Genomic DNA, 18,000 nt, shown 5'->3' with positions numbered 1-18,000 from the left:
GTTAGCCGAGTCATATACTATAGATTTGATGAGGGGGGAACATTTGCCTTGTACCCATGTGTTTATAAAATGTACTCAACGAAAATCAGTGATAGTTGTTTTTTTTTTTTAGGTACACTTATTATGTCTTTAACCCTTACTGACATGTTGCTAAGCAGATATCCTTTGAGGATATATATATATATATATCCTTGACAGTCGCATATGCCTCGTCAAGATTTTATGTAGCCAATACAAGGCGTAATCCTGTAGTAGAATAATTATGTACATAGTGTTTTGAATTATGTCACTGTTGTTCATATGAATGCAGTCTTGTTAAAAAAAGAAAAAAAAAAGGGACAAACACAACCCTGTTAAATAGTGATGTCTGTTGGGTTCATTGAGCCTTCTTCCTAAACTGCCCTAGTGACTCATCTAATTTAATTTTTAATACAAAATCTAGTCTCCCAAAAGCCTTTGTTTTGTGTTTATAAAATAAAACAGGTTATGGTCATATTTTTCCGTGTGTTATTTTGGTGTTCAGTCCTTTTCTATATTTTGAACCAATCAAATTCATTTCACATGAGGTTTAATCATCGTGTCCTAAAAACGCAGACTCTACAAAACAAGACTGAAAGCGTGTCCTCAGCTTCACTGAACTCCCCTGTGTGACGTTCCGTTTGATTCTCATCTTCATTCATTAAATGAAGGCTCTGTTTTAAGGCAGGAAGTGCTGTCCCTTGAGCATTCATCCAAGTGACACCGTATAAAAACCTACGTCTGGCACCCAGAGCAGGAGTGTGGCTCGTGTGCCAGTTCACTGCACCCAACCCACTGATGATCAGAGACAGAGACAGTGGAGCTCATTGTCACAGCAATCCCTGTGGTTCTAATGTGACACAGCTTAAGTCTGTCCTGCTCCGCTCTCACACAGATAGGACCCATACATAGCAATTCAACACATCTCATGAGCTGTAGCTTTCAGACACTGTCCTTTAAGATTCTCCTGTTTCGCTAGCTTCAGCTGATTTTATATATATATATATATATATATATAATGTGAGTGTGTATGTATATATGTGTATATATACATGTGTGTGTGCGTGCACTCAGAGGCTTTATCTAAAGTTGGTTATTTCAAACCAGCCATCTTAAACAGAATTACTCCAGTACCTCCCCATAATTACCTGAGGTCTGCTCTTCCCTTCAGTTCACATTTTAAATCAGATTCTGATGCCATGTGAGAAAAACAATCAGCCTTTAAACAAGTATCCTTTAGAAAGTTACAAAATACACCAGAACACAACCGAGATTCTTAAATGCATATGTTCCTTTATTGTATGAAATCCTCAACAGATTTCAAAAACTGCTTTTTTAACAGTTCATCTAGAGTGATTTCTGTAGACATGGCTTTGAAAGGGCAACCCATTTAAAAAGTAGTAGCTAAAAAGAAAACATCCTGATTCCAGCCAAAGGTTTACATCTTTTGCTTTCACTGATCCACGTTTTTCAGTGTGATAAAAGTGCTGTATACCAAAAGAATGCTGGATGTCATGTTCCTAACGGTGAAATTCATTAAAACATCTCTTCCGTCCCTTACGACGCAAAGGCCATCAAGAGGACCTTCAGCTGCAGACAGTGATTAGTGACTAAGGTGATGTCTGTCTTAAATTGTATGGTAAACAAAAGGCAGAAAAGCCCTAAAAAAAAATATTTCAGATGCGTCCTGCCGCTTGTGCAATACAATATAAATGAATAACACTCCTAAGAATTGTACCACATTTTTACCAACTATCAAAACATCAAGTAGATGAAACATAATTTAAAATAAAAGTAAACAGAGATTAAAGTATCATTAGTAACTTGTTTCTTTTGTAAAAGTATGCACTTGCATTGACAATTTTGAGACTTATGGTATCAGATAAACCCTAAACAAACATACAGGCGATGGCTGTCAGCAGCACATCTGAAGATGGCACTCAGTTCCCACTGAGCCGTATCCACATCCAACCCAAACCCATACATAAGGCCAGAACAACATTTACACCATAACGTAAGGAGCTGATTGGCTAATTAAATTAGGGAGGAGCAATGTCCCTGTTATACAGTCAGTGTGTATCAAACTACAACCCATTTACTGTCTTCTCAATAGTTCCAATAGTTAATCCACGGCATGCAAAACGCAGAACCCAGAGGTAACCCAAATGAATGAAACAGAGACATGTCATTGTTATCATCATCATCATCATCATCATGAGTATCATCACTATCTGATACCTTTGGTTCATTCAGTCCTTGATAGCACCATATTTTTAAAGGGTGTGATACTTTAGCCATGTTATGAAAAGGTGGGAAGAATTGATCTAATGAATATAGTGTTCTAGTGTTATTCTGGTAGGAATAAAAAGTGGAGATAAATGTAGGACATACATAAAAATCATTTTGACTTTGAATGACTAGCTGCACTTGAGTTCCAACAAACAGATAGATTATGACCACTTTTAGGCCAAAAAGATCACTGTTGAGATGCAGGACTGTATGATTAATGAACCAAAGCCGTCCTCCCTTCTATTCCATCCGCTGTGTGACTGCAATGTGATAGTACATACAGAGGAGGCAAAAAAAAGCACCCTAGGCCTCACCGTAACCTTTAATCTCATCTCAGCGGTGCGACTGTTTAATCTGTTCCAACAAAGGTTAAAAATGTGTCCTTCTCTTGACAACAAAGCACACCATGATGCTCACTACGTTAGGTCCGTCATATAGTTTGTCATATTTATCTTTGATGTTTTATAAAAAAAAAAAAAAAAGAAGATGAATAAGGAATTAGTCTCCTCAGAGTCCTTTACTCAGACTTGTTGGCTTCATCTTTAAACTGAGCCACTTCTTCAGTTGGTGATGCAGGAGAAGGTCCCTCGAGCTGATTGGTGGTTTCAGAGGCCTGTGGCTCAGGATTGGTTAACGGCTCAGCGGTGGGAGGTCCTGAAGTCTGAGTGCAGTTGATAGGTGCCATGACAACGGGAGGCTGAGGCTAAATGTGAGACAAAATGTAAAACAGATTATTGGCTGAGGAAAAACAGACAAATTAGACCCCCCAAACAACTTCCATCCCTTGAAGAGTATAACAGAGCATGACCTCTATTGTAATAAAAGAGATTTATGCAGTAATACTTCTGAAACATTACATAAAAAAATATTGCTTGAATAAAGAGACTGGAGGTAGTTGCTTAAGTCACTGGAGGAGTCAATCATTAAAGACAGGATGAGATACCAGCCACATTAAATTGAGGGTTGTGTTTCACAACTGTCACTGTCATGTCTAAGAGTCATTCAATCTACAGAGGTATTACTGCATATAAAATTCAAACCCACTACCCAGTAAGCAGATGCGATATCAAGTGACAAAAAAAAGAAAGGAAAGCTCCCCTTGCACTACAGCTGACAGACTAAATCGAACATTTCCACACGAATCAGCGCAATTTAGATAAAGACAGGTACTCGATTTCAAACTAAGATGAAAGCGAAATCATGTCATTCTTACAGAAAATACTCATCAGGGGAAAAAAAAAATAGAAAATAAAAAATTAAGGCAAGCGAGAGTTATGATTTCCCAAAGGAGTTGAAGAATACAATGGGAATCGTAAGCACTCTTACAGCAGCGTAGGCACCCACATTAAGATGAAGTAACAGCAACAGGGACAGCAAACAAAGAGTAATTGAGTATGTGGGTGATCTTACTCAACTTTAATTCTAGTTACTGTAAACAACACTAGAAACTTTCCAACCGAAGGCACTCATATCAAACTGGTATTCACCACAAATCCACTTCCTGTCCAGAACAAAGGCAACTCCTTGCGCCACAGCGCCACCGCCAGGCTGGTGAGGAGAGTGCAAGGCACCAGATATAACAAAGCAGGCTGACCCATTTGCATCAGGGCCAAAGCCACGAACGTAATGAGGAGGCCGATGCCATAACCTACAAGCAGAGTAACAGACCAAGGTCAGGAATCAGTGACATGTGTCAAGCCATATGTACTCCATCTACTACATTTTAACCTCTACGTTTGGCCATATATGATTCATAAGACTACAGGACATCCCTTACCAATGGTGCAAGCCAGAAAATAGATCCGTGAAGACTGCATAAGAATATCAAATCTATGACAGTATGCCACAAGCAGACCTTTTAAAGAGCAGAAAGACAAAGGGTTACCTTAGCCATATAGCACAAACAACGTCCATGTGGCAAAATAATATTCAGTCATTTCTGCAATACTTGTTAGGGAATGAAACACTTAAAAGGGGGTTTTGTCTAAAGCTGGGCAGCAGTAGCGGTGGAATTACCTGGTACCATGATATCCCCGAAGCCTAGGAGTGAGAACGGCCGGTCACACAGTGACACTGGAGAGAAGTTTAGTCTGGGCACTTTCAGAACCATAGGAAGCTGTCAATCACACAAACAACATGTCTCAGTGTCAAACAAATATTGCAAACAATCAAAATGTGAATGAACAATAGAAGACGAGCTTCTAACAGTATGACTAAAATACGGGCAGAACACACACAAACACTAAACCACGAGAAAAGACTTGCGGTGGTGAGCTCTCAAACACTTTAATATGATTTCTTATAACGCATCTAGGTCAAAATACCAAATAGAGAGAACTGTACCTTCTCATGAGTGAAGGAATCAGAGGGACCAGCCGCTACCTCTACCATTATACTTTCCCCACTCTATTGGAACACAAGTGAAGTCATCAGTTTCTCACATTCAGACGAGCATAATGGTATATATTCAGTTCTGGTAGTAATAAGAGGTGCCAGTTAATCTACATACCTTGGTGAAGAATGGTGTTATAAACACAAAGAAAACATCATAAACAAACAGGACCACCAAAAGTAAAGTGCAGGCCTGCAAAGAGACAATGACAATACGTTTAATTCAACATGCTTCGACGATGCAATCTCTTACGTTCTTTGAGATGGTGACTTGTGCAGAAGTGTGAATAGTTTTCAGTTTTAAAAAAACCAAAAAACCAATACAAAATGAACTCGCCTTAAAAGTGGGCAGTCTGATTGTTTTCAGCATGTAGAGGCAGAATGCAATTCCAAGCGCATCCTGGAGCACCCACGCCCACCTGGAAGATATTAACTTATCACGTTCAGCTTGACCCAAATCTCATGCACGGATTAACTTGGAACGGCGCTTTCGAATCCCGTGACCTACCTGATCATTTTCGAGAGCACAATATTACTATTATCCCTATAAAAATGACTTTGCTGATAAGATAACACGCTTATTGTTCTGTCAAAACCAATACATAAATCTATACTTACTGGTCCTCATTTCGAAACACTCCCCACGTAACACTGACTGCTATGCAGAACGCTGAGAGCAGCAGTGAGCGTATCTGAGGCCTCTTGTGAAAATATAGCAGGTTATTCTCAGGTATCCTGTAACCAAAACATACACAGGTACACACACTCATTAATACACATTACGATGCACTGGAATGGATACAACAGGCTGGGTTTATGGTTTCCTCAGATAAAGCCTCACCTGCACTTCCCAAAGGGAATTCTACGAACAAAAGGCCAGAGACAACTGTACAGGCCCACAGAGGACGCCAGGCAGAATATCACAATAATCATGTACACTGTGAAGAAAAACAAAGCATGAAAACAACCAAAACATTAACGAAAACGACAATAACTCACAACAAGAACTGTGCACTCCTATGAGCAAAGCATCATGACGAATTTTCACTTGGTTTTATGGAAGAACACTGGATTTTGGGTGGGATAACGGGAACTGAGTGAAGCACTTACCTAAATAATCATAAAAGTAGTACAGAAGCACCAGCATGGAGCAACACATGACCACAAACACACAGATCATTATGGGCGTCACGTCCACTGTCTCTTCGTCCTGTTTCTCTGCGCTGTCATCTCTTTTGTGCTTCATGTAGCGCCTATAGACAAACACAACCATCTCTATCACTCTCCTGTCTCAAAAACCACACGATCACATACTTAATGACCACATTTCCCCCATCACTGAAGCTTATATGACATCCATTCAGAGAATTTGTTCAATCCAATCGCACGACCCTTTTTGGTTTAACACACGAGTTCACTGTTCAATCTCTCAAGTTCCCCTCAAAATACTCACTTTTTGATGTCTCTGCTGCCGGCCCAGTATCCTCCTATAGCCACGGTGCCTACTGCCATTAGGAAGATGATCACCATGTTATAGTCCACTACCGGCTCGTTGGGTGCATACATGGCCACCACTCTGCTTTCTCCAAAGGTCTGTGCACACACGCAGAGAGAGAGAGAGAGATAAAGACCAGAGGCAGCATGAAATCTCTTGAGGGGTGAACCGTGTGACATGCAAAGCCCGTGGTTTTGTTCAGTGAGTGCTCACCTTGCTGATGTCCAGCATATCTGCATAGCTGAGCAGGGCGACGGGAATGTCGATCTCCTCATACTGTGACTTGTTACCAACAGGTGGGGTCTGATGTGCGTTTTTTTTTAAACATTAAACAGAAGAAAAAAAATATCCATGAACAACTTTTACAAACAGCACAAAAAAAAAAAATTCTTAAACATATTAATGTTACTTCTACCTTGGCTTAAAATTTCAAAGAGGAATTGTACATAGCATATTTAACTGAAGTCTTACCAATCTGCTTCTGCTGACAATAAGAAGGCCTTTAGCACCATTGATCTGAGCTAGTCTCACTTTCTCATAGAACGTGCAGTTGCCTCTGAGCACCATGGGAATGCGGTTTAGGAAGCCTCCTTCAGGTACATCAGACGGGGAGCACAGCACAGAGGCGGTGAGATCATAGGTCTGTAGTCGAGACTGAAATTGATAACAAAAGTGAAATCGATCAAAATGAGAGTCCAAATACTACGCAAACATGAGTGATTTGTTGTTGTTTGGGTTTTTTTTGGACAGACATTATGCTGTGGCCTCATTTGAAAACTGCGATACTTAGAGACTTAAACCATTCAAAATCTGAATAATCCTCACTACGTGGGAGTCTGGTCTTACAAAGAGGAGGGCTGACTTCAGGCTTCCGCATTCATACATAAAACACTGCTTTTATGATTCACAGGATGTACGGATATGAAAACCTTCATCTCAGACAGGATTTAATCTAAGGCAGGCTCGTATAATTGAAGCATCCTGTTTTTGTCAGTACCACTGGCACCGTGACAACATTGTAGAAGAAGACGCTTATTCTTATGTCAACATCTGATGCTTATGCCGGTATAAACTTTAGGGGATGTCACTTACTGCTTTATTGAGATCCTGAGGTAGATGTGCCCACTGAGAGTTGAAGAATATGCAATAGTCCTTGCCTTTGCTCTTTCCTGGGTCACTGAAATGTGCCATTCCATATTCTCCGAGAACCTTTTGCCAAAAAAAAAAAATAATAATACTAATAATAATCGTATAAGGTCCTTGGATCTATTTACCAACTTAACAATACACCTCAAGGACAGGCTAAAACTCTTAGAAGATTTGAGACGAAAGTCAGTGAAACTTCAACCCATGTTTGTTAGAGATGAAGCACGCGCTTGACTACCCACAACACACAGATCAAGAGATTTGATACTTAGTATTGCAAACCGGAGAAACCTCAGTGACATACTGCATTACTACCATCGTTATAATTATCAACTGTCAAGCTATGACACGAAAATAAACGGATGTTGACCTGCACAAGTCCGTAATCTAATATGCCACTTCAGATCCACACTATTGTTACTCCTATAACCATCAATGATGCCGCGGATTTCGTTATGCCTGTATGTGTCAAGATCTCAACCAGCCGAAACACTAGCACAAAACTATTCAACGCTGCTCTGTATCGCCTGCATATTAAATGGCTTTTAAATAATAAGCTAACTAACATTTCATGGCACGATGTTGCAATATTCCTTCTTAACTCTCACCTTCACTTCGGACGTTTTCGCTGATATTATTCCCTAGCTGACTAGCTGTAAATAACGCGCGAAATTAGGATAAAACAATAGGCACAATGTTGATGTGTAAGGGGCAGTGCTCCACAAGGCCTGTAGAAATGCACGATCATGTCCTCATCTCTGCGCTCTCAATTGGCAACAGGGCTCTCCGCAAGCTAACAGACAGGTAGCACGTAAGCTAATCACAAACAAAACATAAAAGATGCGTGGATCATCCAGAGACGAAGTAAGTCTTCAAAGACTGATCGAACAAAAATGTGTGTTTTCCTCGAAAATGTAAAGCTCACCTTTTCGAGACAAAGTGCTGTCCAAAGAACGCTGAGAGAGACCCTCATTATGCTTCAATGTTGTTATTACCCCCATCCACCGTAGCTGTTAAAACCTTAGACACCAGCTGTTTTGTCATTTCCCGCCCACATTCTGCAGTATATCTCTGGTTGGTTCTTTCTGGTGCGTCACAAGAACAAGCGTATGATATGTGGCTTACAGATCCATCAATCAGAGACTATATTACCGCCCAAGTTTTAATGCCGTTAAAATTTCTCATTAGGAAAACGTCACAAATGTCTACATTGGCAGTTAACAGTATCCCAAAAAGTCAAACAAACAGAGCATGAGACATTACTGATTATGAACGTTATGGGGTCAAAGTTGGAAGGGGGAGGAGGTACTGTGCTCTTACGCCAAGCCATAGCCAAATATGGTTACATGTACTAAAGCCATATTTTCCTTCCCCCCCTCCCCCTTTTTCTTTGGAGGTACTTCCTTTCTATGAGTGACTGAACTGACTAGCCTGTGATATTAATTTATACATTTTTACGCCGTACTTCTCTTTTCCAAAGAAATCACATACTGCAATTTGCTTTGTAGACGATCATATATGGTGTCGCAATACAGGCTCAAAATACCTCTCATATTTGTCATAATCTTAACTGTCATAAGTTAATCACGAAGAAGTATCAATCACAGGAGATTTTAAAGCAGTGGCAAACTGTTTTTCCCAACAGGAAAATAACTGATACTTTCGTGGCTGAAAAATCTCTCCTGTGTTATGCTTAACAAGGCCATTTATGATGTGCCATGGAGAGTTAGTACTCTTCTACCCACTCTTTAGTTCACTTCTCGAAGGACTTGTTCCCCGCTTTTGGTTTCTTTACTGCACTATTCTTTGTAACTGGGTCATTTAGAGGTCTTTGTAAACAACATTGTCTCCCTCATAGAATGCACGTTCTTCTAACACGGACACGAGAGGGTGCTATATGTGCTCTTTCGGAGACTGACCACGAATTCCCCACCAGTTAATTGTGTGTTCGTCTTGCACACCTGGCTAAGAGGGGAGCTCAGGACGGCCTCTTCTGTGCGTGTTGGTCACGCAGTCGAAACGTTTGTCATACAATGGTGTGTACTGCGGGAATATCAAAAATCACTTACAAATGTAAACCATCAGCAGAGGACAATTAGTATTTGTTGAAATATTTAAGTAATTTAAAAAGTTATAGTACGAGTGAAACTTGTGATTTCACTCGTACTATAAACTGGTTGCAATCTGTGAAAATGTATGAATAGTTGCAGAGATAGATACAGTTTTTTCCCCCAGCAGAGATGAGTGAAACTGTAAAGAAATACGTGATGACAAATCAATTCTTTCTGAGATCTGACTGTCATTCAGGACACAAACCTGTTGGTATCATAATGCAGAATCGATGATGTCACTCTGAAGTCCAGCCTCCTGAAAGCGCCGCAACCGGAAAAAAGCTGGAATACTCACATAGGAATGCGGGGATCCTGGAAATGTAAGTAATGTTATACTCTGAAGTGTCTCATTAACCGGCAGAAAACTGGTTTGATAGTGGTCTGAGTTTGTCGAATTAGCATTTTGACAAATGTTGTGAAAGAAACCATTTGTAGTAATCAAACGTCGGCGCGCTTGATTATAGCTAACCTAGCTATTTCTTTAACCATCACCCTGAGGAACGGCTGGCTAGCTATGTTAGCTAGCTTAATAACTAGCTGTAACCAGAGAACGTGACCCATTGCTGGTATAAATGTTCCGGTGTTTAACAGGTCGCCAATTTATATATTTCGATTGAGAAGACATCAGTGAAAAGCGCTTATACAGGAGCTGCACTGCAGTTAAAAGTAATTAATAAAGTCGACCTCCCGTTCGAGTTTTTTAAACTGATTTGGTGCCAGCCATGTAAGGAAAGAGAGAGCGGGTATCTCTAAAGATAATATTTTGTTTATTACATAAATCGCGTTTAGATAAAGGAGGACCGAGGGTCCAAAATGTATGAGGTCGAGTTGTTGATAGTAAGAGATGACGCAAGTAGGAATGGTATGTCCACTTCGCATGTGAATGAGGCTCTCACGAAACCTCTCGAGCTCGTGTCAGCTGGTTATCCAGCTTCTAAGATACATACTACGAGGTATGTTTTTCCAGTTGCCAGGATAACATTTAGCCAACGTCAAAGCTGTGCAATGTTCCTTCTATTACGAAAGGTAGGAACGGGCAGTCTTGACTTAAAGCATACTCTTATACAGCAAACTGAGAAATCTTGTTTCATGTAGGTTATTTCCCTGGGTGATGTCAAATAAAGCTTTTATATGTAGACATGATTTCTATTGCCCAGGAGCGAGAGAATGAAATCAGGGATTCTTGATGGTTCTTTTTCAGACAATAATTTTAACTAATTTTAATACATCACACAGCTGATTGGCATGGATGATCAGAAAGGTGAATTCAAATGTTCTTGTCTCCTGTGAGGCAAATATCAATGTGTGTCTCCCTTTAAATTAGAAAACTTGGCTGAACCTTTGACTGACTTCTCGGGCAGTTCAACATGGCTGTCTTCAGACAAGAAGATGTTGAAGTCTATTATGAAATGGGAGAGGAGTTGGGAAGGTAAGATGTTTAATATCACACAAACATGTATTTCAGCTCTGTGAAAATTTAATAAACATTTCTCTTTGTTACACCAGACTGTCCACTTTATTAAACCAAATTCCTCCTCTCTAATTTAAAACCATATTGATGATGAGGCGCTGAGACAACTTGTTTTTCGTCCAGTAAACAAAATGTGCCGAAAAGTTCTACAATTCCAGTTCACATGCAATTGTTATGTGTTTTTTTTTATTGTTTGTTTGTTTGTCAGGTTTTTGTTGTTGTTGTTGTTTTTGTTGATACCCATGGTGATCCACCTCAGTTCCATTCTGTTTGTTGACGTGGGCTTGGAAACGATAGAAACATCCATTAATTACCCTTCTGTAAGAACTTTAAACAAGCCCTTAGAATTTAAATTGTGCAGACACAAAGAATGAGTCACTGTGTATCAAGACCAGTCTGCTTACCTATATAAGGCAGTGTTTTGTGCGCCATCTTACTGCTGGAATGACATCACTGCTTTACAATGCATGTGTTCTCTTGTTCAGGAGAGCCATAGAGAAAAAGAAGAGCACAGTTCTCTCTGAGAAGGAATGATGGTTTAAAACCCAGAACATTCCGTTCTTTTCTTAAACCTTGCCTGATAATATATCCATCCTTCAGTGTACAGCTTAAAAAAAACGCCTCTTATAAGCCTGCAAAGCGAATGCAGAATGCTTGTTCCTAAATTTTTGTTGTGTTTTGCTGTTCTATGAAAACAAGTAAATCAAGTCACCGCAGTGCTCATAATCAACAAACACTGTCATTGTGTGTTTTATTGTGGCCCCCAGTGAGAGAACACTTTATCTTTTACACTTTTTTTTTTTTTTTTACTGAAAGTTATCTATTCTCTTTGTCATGTTTTTATTTCTTGACATGACAACCTTCCAGTGGGCAGTTTGCCATTGTGCGAAAATGCAAAGAGAAAAGCACAGGCCATGAATACGCCGCCAAGTTCATCAAGAAGCGTCGTCTGTCCTCCAGTCGGCGGGGAGTGAGTCGTGAAGAGATTGAACGTGAGGTGAACATCCTGCGAGAGATCCAGCACAGTAACATCATCACGCTCCACGACATCTTTGAAAATAAGACCGACGTGATCCTGATCCTGGAGCTCGTCTCTGGAGGGGAGCTCTTTGACTTCTTGGCCGAGAAAGAGTCTCTTACAGAGGAGGAGGCCACGCAGTTCCTTAAGCAGATCCTGGATGGTGTGCATTACCTTCACTCCAAACAAATTGCACACTTTGACCTGAAGGTGAGAGTTGGGGATTGGAACGGTAATTACTTGTACCGTCTTAATTCGGTGTACTCATAGGCTCGTCTAGTTTTTGTTTGTTTGTTTGGATTAAATTCAGGAGCATCATGTCCACTTCTGTATTCTCGCAGACCACAATATTAGAGTCTTGTGAAATTGGAACTTTTGAGATAAGATTTGCCCCAATTTGAACTGCGTCAATAAACCTGCTTATATTCATGTGGATTCATTCAGTACAGAGTATCCAAAAGATGTACCAATTTTGTCTTGTAGCCAGAAAACATAATGCTGCTGGACAAGAATGTTCCAAACCCCAGAATCAAGCTGATTGATTTTGGGATTGCACATCAGATAAAGGCTGGAAATGAGTTTAAGAACATATTTGGAACCCCAGAGTTTGTTGGTATGAGCCCTTCTTTTTCATACAAAAACAGTGGTCACTTCAGAACACAGCTCAGTGTTGATTGAAATTGTCCTTGTTATCTTTCATTTGCAGCTCCAGAAATAGTGAATTATGAGCCTCTTGGTCTAGAAGCAGACATGTGGTAAGCCAACACATTCTTTCACCCATGTGAATATAAAAAGTATGTAAAAGTGTTTTTAATATCAGTGTTTTTTGACAATGGGCATATGTGCTTGGATCGCTATAATATATATTTTTTTTTTTATCTCTCAGGAGTATTGGTGTGATCACATATATACTGTAAGTATTGCTCCAGAGAACAACAAATATGTCCTTACTTGTTAAGAAATAGTTGGGACAGTTTAAACAGTCGTTTAACTGTGATCAGCCGCGAGTGTAAATTTATTGGTAGAATTTAATCACTGTTTGGCTAATTTTACCTGAAACATTGGCTTCTACAAAATTATTTCACTGTTATGTTCTAGAATTCGAAGTGATACTGTGTTAATAATGTTAATGTTGTGTTGTTAATAAGCAGATATTTAAATTAATATGGGTCAGAAATGTCCGTGTATTTTGAGGTTTTTAATTAAGTAACTAGTCAAAATCTCTCTGGTTTATGACTGGACACAATGTGAATATTCCACAGGCTAAGTGGAGCCTCTCCATTCCTTGGTGAGACCAAACAAGAAACGCTGACTAATATTTCAGCCGTCAATTATGACTTCGATGAAGAGTATTTCAGCAATACAAGTGAGCTTGCCAAAGACTTCATTCGCCGATTACTGGTGAAAGATCCCAAGTGAGTGTCATTTGTTGATCCATGAATGAGCTTCTCAGACTTCTTGTCATGCTAAAATTGTTATCAGTCAAGCATGTGGCCTGGCCTTATTCTTCCAGCTGTTGAACATTGCATAAACCCAGATTATGCAAAAATACCGTTGGTTTGCATTCCATTTGATTCCTCCGTGCCTTTTCTAGGAAGAGAATGACAATTCAGGACAGTTTGGAGCACCCTTGGATCAAGGTAAGAATATCAGTTATCTTTCCGGATCCTCCATGACGGCATTCATCCAACAGAATTACGCTGGCTCCTATTCTTGAGCGTATTCTAGCGTCCCACTCACTGTTTCCTCCGTCCACCCCCAGGTTATCAAAAGGCGAAACGTGCGGCAGGAGGACAGTGGCCGAAAGCCTGAGCGTCGGCGCCTGAAGACCACCCGTCTCAAGGAGTACACCATCAAGTCTCACTCGAGCATGCCGCCCAACAACACCTACATCAACTTTGAGCGATTCTCACGGGTGATGGAGGAGATCGCGGCGGCAGAGGAAGGACTTCGGGAGCTGGAGCGGAACCAGCGTTCCTGTCGCGAAGACGTGGCGGCCTTGCTCTCCATCTTCGAAGAGAAAGAGGGCTGGTACAAGGAGGAGAACGAGAGCATCGAGAACGAACTGGCCCACGTCCGACAGGAGCTTCAGCGCTCTCAGGCCCAGCGTCGGCAGAGCCAGGAAGAGGCCCGTTCCGCCACGCTGTCTGCCAACGCCCTCAAACGCAAGTTTGGCCGTCTGGAAAACCGCTACGACGTCCTGGCCGAGCAGGTGGCATCCGAGGTGCGCTGGGTGGAGGAGTTGATAAGGTCCATCTCCAGTGAGAAAGACACCCAGAGTATCAGCATACCTTGATTCGGTTCAGTTGTTTGACATTACCAAATACTATGTCAAATATCATACAAGACAGCTGATTAGCCATGTATACGGCGTTCCCTATGGCTATAACGTTTCACAGTGACTATGTTATGTTCTTATATGCATATCTATCTTAATAAGACAACCAGCAATGCAAAGAATATTTATCACTCGACCAGGGATTGAATGTTTAGCTTGCGCATTGAGTCACAGTCTTAAAGGTCTCTATGGTGCTTGTGTCAGCATTTCAGCTGGCTTCAGGAGCACCTTGAGTTCACTGGGGTCTGATGGTTGATTGGCTATCAGACAATTAACCTTTTTCTACTGCCTTAGCTTTGCTGAAAACATATTTATCAGAATGGCAATCAAGTGTAGCAGAAGATAATTTACAGGCCATGTTGAGATGTCCCCAGAAGCACTTCATCTTATAGAAAGCTTGTCCACTATATCTATATGGAATTTGAGGTATGGATTCAGGGGTAAACCAATAATGCAAACTGCTATGTGCTTGAAAGATGAAGCACCACTTTGCCTATGCAAGACTATAATTAATGTTGTAATGTTAAAGAGAAGGCCATAATTTGGCTACTTATTTACCCACGATAAACTAAGATTGTATGTCCATGTTACACAAATCAAAAATGTCAGCATGACAGTAATATTGTTAGTTAGTATTATATAAATACATGATTTTAGTTTTTTTTACACACCATCTCACACACTTCTCAGACATTCCATTTGATAGTCTTATTTTAATGCATGGCATTCCACATAAAAAAAAAACAAACAAAAAAGCAGATAGACAGTGCATACATTACTTATGCTTTAGTTGCACTTAGAGATTTAACGATTTTCTGACCTGTATAACATTCCATTGTTTTGCCTTAGTCTTATTTATGCTGTGTTCTGTTTTATTCATATGAAAAGCACCAGAGGCGTTTGTTTAAATAAACATTTGCCATCATGTACTGAGTTTCTAATCCGTCTTTTGGTTTCCGCTGCGGAAGGACAGTGACTTACGAGAGAAAATATGCGTCTCTAAATATGCATGGTCAAAATAGCAATGGGGAGGGAAAAAAAAAATCCCCATTTGCAGAACCTGTCTGAACATCAACAAGACACTTATTAAGTTTATATGAGGAGCATCTGCAGCTCATCTTAGACCAATTGTTTGGAAAGTAGTGAAGAGGAATAGGCTGCACTGAGTGTGGATGGCAGTGCTGTGTTCCTCCTTGACATCAGCATTAACATAAAGAGCCCAAGCATACCATGTTTCCCCTGAGTCTAATTAAAAAGAAAGAACAGCAGTGATGATTGTGATACCATGCACTTTTTTTTAATGTAACACCATACCCTCTGTGCTTGATGACAACAGAAAAAAGTATCTCTCTTTTTTTTCTTCTTTATAAATAAATCTCATGGTGCAACGGGACATAAGAGTCTTTGCCAACCAGTGCTGATTGTTAGCTAGAGTACAAATGTCTCTATGTTGCTCGTGTTTACCCAGCTGATATTACACTGGAGGCTCACTCTAGTGGTTCGACGGGGCAAGTTATCTCAAAGAGTGTTGGCCCCTCTTACCTCACCTGAAGTCGCCGCCCAGTTCCATTCTCTGCGCGAAAGAGGCTGTGCCAACAACATAACACATACAGCTGGATTCAGACGCCCTGAATACAGCGTCTGGAAATCCTCTCTGGCACACAGGCCATCACCAGCTCTCTCTCTTGCTCTTTTTTTTTTTTTAAACAAAGAGTCCATTTTGTGTTTTTTTTTTCTGAGCATGGCCAGGTCCAAGTCATCCCAGAACACATGCAACATTTTTATGGCAATTCTTACACTGTGGTCCATGATTTCCCTCATAGTCATAGTGGTATGGACAACCTGGCCACATGCAAAGAATCAAGCCCTCTGCACTGTAGAAAAGCAGGCCCTGGCTAAGGAGATGGAAGATGCCAAGGTGCTTTGGGAAAAGGATAAGGAATCCTTACTGGCTACGCTGAAGTTGAGCTACGACAACCAAACCAGACTAAAAGGAGAGGTGGATGTGACCATGGAGCTCTTGAAGGATGTTAACACATCTTTGAATGATAATTTGCGAGAGCAAGTGAGTAATATCCTTATCTTACACAATGTTTTCATATCAGAAAATCAGATGTATTTGTAAGCAAATTTGTTGGAATTTAATTTTGAGTTAAGAGATATTCACAGTATCTCCTCAGAAACCTGTGAAGTGATGGTGCTGATTTCAATTTCATTGGCTTCATAACAGAGTATTTTGAAGGAAAATCTCACGGCTTTGGAAAATGACATTGACTTCCATGAGAATGAGCAGGAAAGACTGTTCTCTGAGATAACACTACAAGCAGGTAACACTACTGGTTTATAATCATGTCATACTCATAGATAAAAAGGCAGGAAATTCTCTGGCTTTCCATGAGCTACTCAATGACCATGTTTTTAACATCATGAGTTGAAAACAATAGATTGCATTGCTAGAAAATAATAACATAATAATAGTATAATAACATAAAATAATAATATAACATAATAATAGTAATTTAGTCAAGCTTCCCAGATGTAATGACTGAGGGAAAAATGAATATGCAGGGACATAAGCCAGTGTGATTGCTCATGTCTCGTAAACAGGAGGAAATGGTGATGTGGGGTGCCTCTCTATAAGAGTGTTCTTTATCTTGCTAAATGGCCATCCTATATATCAAAATAGCCAATGAATGTCATATCAACATGCTTGGATGAGGTATAAAAGGATAATTGAATGGTACTCCATTGTAACAAAACCAGTACAGAGACAAAAAATATTTGTACTGATCACTTTGAAAATTCAGTGCTGAAAATAATTAAAACAGTGACGATATGCACATGTTAAATGAAAAGAAAAAAATATATATGTTTGTTTGGGTAGCTCACATTGATGCACTGCAGATTAACTGGACCAGTGCGCTTCATCAAGTCGATTCTTGCACAGCTCTAAGTAGTGCTGCAACAAGCCAAAAGATGGCAGCAAACAGTGAGCGAAAAGCCTGTGAATCAGACAAGCAATATCTGCAGAAACAACTGTGAGTAGTCATGTGGAATACAGCTATCTTTATTTGTATGTACTCACCCGCTATATTGGTTTGGTAAGCATAATGCATCTCTTCATTTTTCTTCCAGACACAGCTGTAGCACTGAAGGATAGCTGGGATACGTCTCACAATATCAAGAGGGCACGCCCCCGACAGGCATGTGGCGAACACCTGCAGCCTACACCCAGTTTAATCTGAATCTCTTTCTCTGTCGAGCAGTGTTTTAACAGACTTCAGCGAGTTTGGTGCATAATGTCCCGACGACAACCTATGCAACAGCACTCAATCATGTTTTCATACTCACTGCGATATTACGTGTTTACTTTCGATGCATGAAGTTTACTAGAAAAAATGTCGATGTGTCTATACAAAAGATTTTTCGTAGAATTTGGGATTACGTTTCTGTTGTTGTCCTTTTCATTATGTACTTAAGGTCCTTCGAAAATAAATTGTAAAATGTTCAGTCTTTCACAATCTACCCCATTTCACGGCTTTGTTGTAATTCAGTAACACAATCAAAAGCTGTTTTATTTATCTGAGATTAAATGTATTTACAACATTTTGCACTGTACTCTGACACTGAATTATGAGTGTATGTTAATTTGTCATTTTCCCATAACCTATCCTGATTGTGGGCACACGTTAGACAAAACTCACTGAGAAATTAACTAAACAC

General features: G+C 40.1%; 2 protein-coding genes across 2 annotated transcripts; one reads left to right on the top strand and one right to left on the bottom strand.

Annotated features, from left to right (window-relative positions):
* Nucleotides 1-1,315: 1,315 nt before the first annotated feature.
* On the bottom strand, nucleotides 1,316-8,334 carry sppl2 (signal peptide peptidase-like 2). The gene is made up of 15 exons (XM_030773923.1): nucleotides 8,265-8,334; nucleotides 7,286-7,402; nucleotides 6,665-6,847; nucleotides 6,407-6,496; nucleotides 6,152-6,291; nucleotides 5,809-5,951; nucleotides 5,540-5,636; nucleotides 5,317-5,433; nucleotides 5,036-5,117; nucleotides 4,817-4,891; nucleotides 4,651-4,713; nucleotides 4,324-4,423; nucleotides 4,085-4,162; nucleotides 3,795-3,955; nucleotides 1,316-3,010 (listed from the first exon to the last, which is right to left on the bottom strand). The coding sequence occupies exons 1-15, from the start codon at nucleotides 8,310-8,312 to the stop codon at nucleotides 2,825-2,827; spliced, it is 1,680 nt and encodes a 559-aa protein (XP_030629783.1). The 5' UTR covers nucleotides 8,313-8,334; the 3' UTR covers nucleotides 1,316-2,824.
* A 1,357-nt stretch (nucleotides 8,335-9,691) lies between these two features.
* Nucleotides 9,692-15,145, top strand: dapk3 (death-associated protein kinase 3). The gene is made up of 9 exons (XM_030774024.1): nucleotides 9,692-9,770; nucleotides 10,775-10,879; nucleotides 11,789-12,149; nucleotides 12,423-12,552; nucleotides 12,646-12,694; nucleotides 12,826-12,852; nucleotides 13,202-13,354; nucleotides 13,534-13,579; nucleotides 13,702-15,145. Exons 2-9 carry the CDS (start codon nucleotides 10,818-10,820, stop codon nucleotides 14,233-14,235), a joined length of 1,362 nt encoding a protein of 453 aa, XP_030629884.1. The 5' UTR covers nucleotides 9,692-9,770; nucleotides 10,775-10,817; the 3' UTR covers nucleotides 14,236-15,145.
* Nucleotides 15,146-18,000: the final 2,855 nt, after the last annotated feature.

This window comes from Chanos chanos, chromosome 5, assembly GCF_902362185.1.
Source record: "Chanos chanos chromosome 5, fChaCha1.1, whole genome shotgun sequence".
NCBI classification, from domain to species: Eukaryota; Metazoa; Chordata; class Actinopteri; order Gonorynchiformes; family Chanidae; genus Chanos; species Chanos chanos.
The sequence above is the reverse complement of the archived record's forward strand: the minus strand, read 5'-3'. Positions and strand labels throughout refer to the sequence as shown.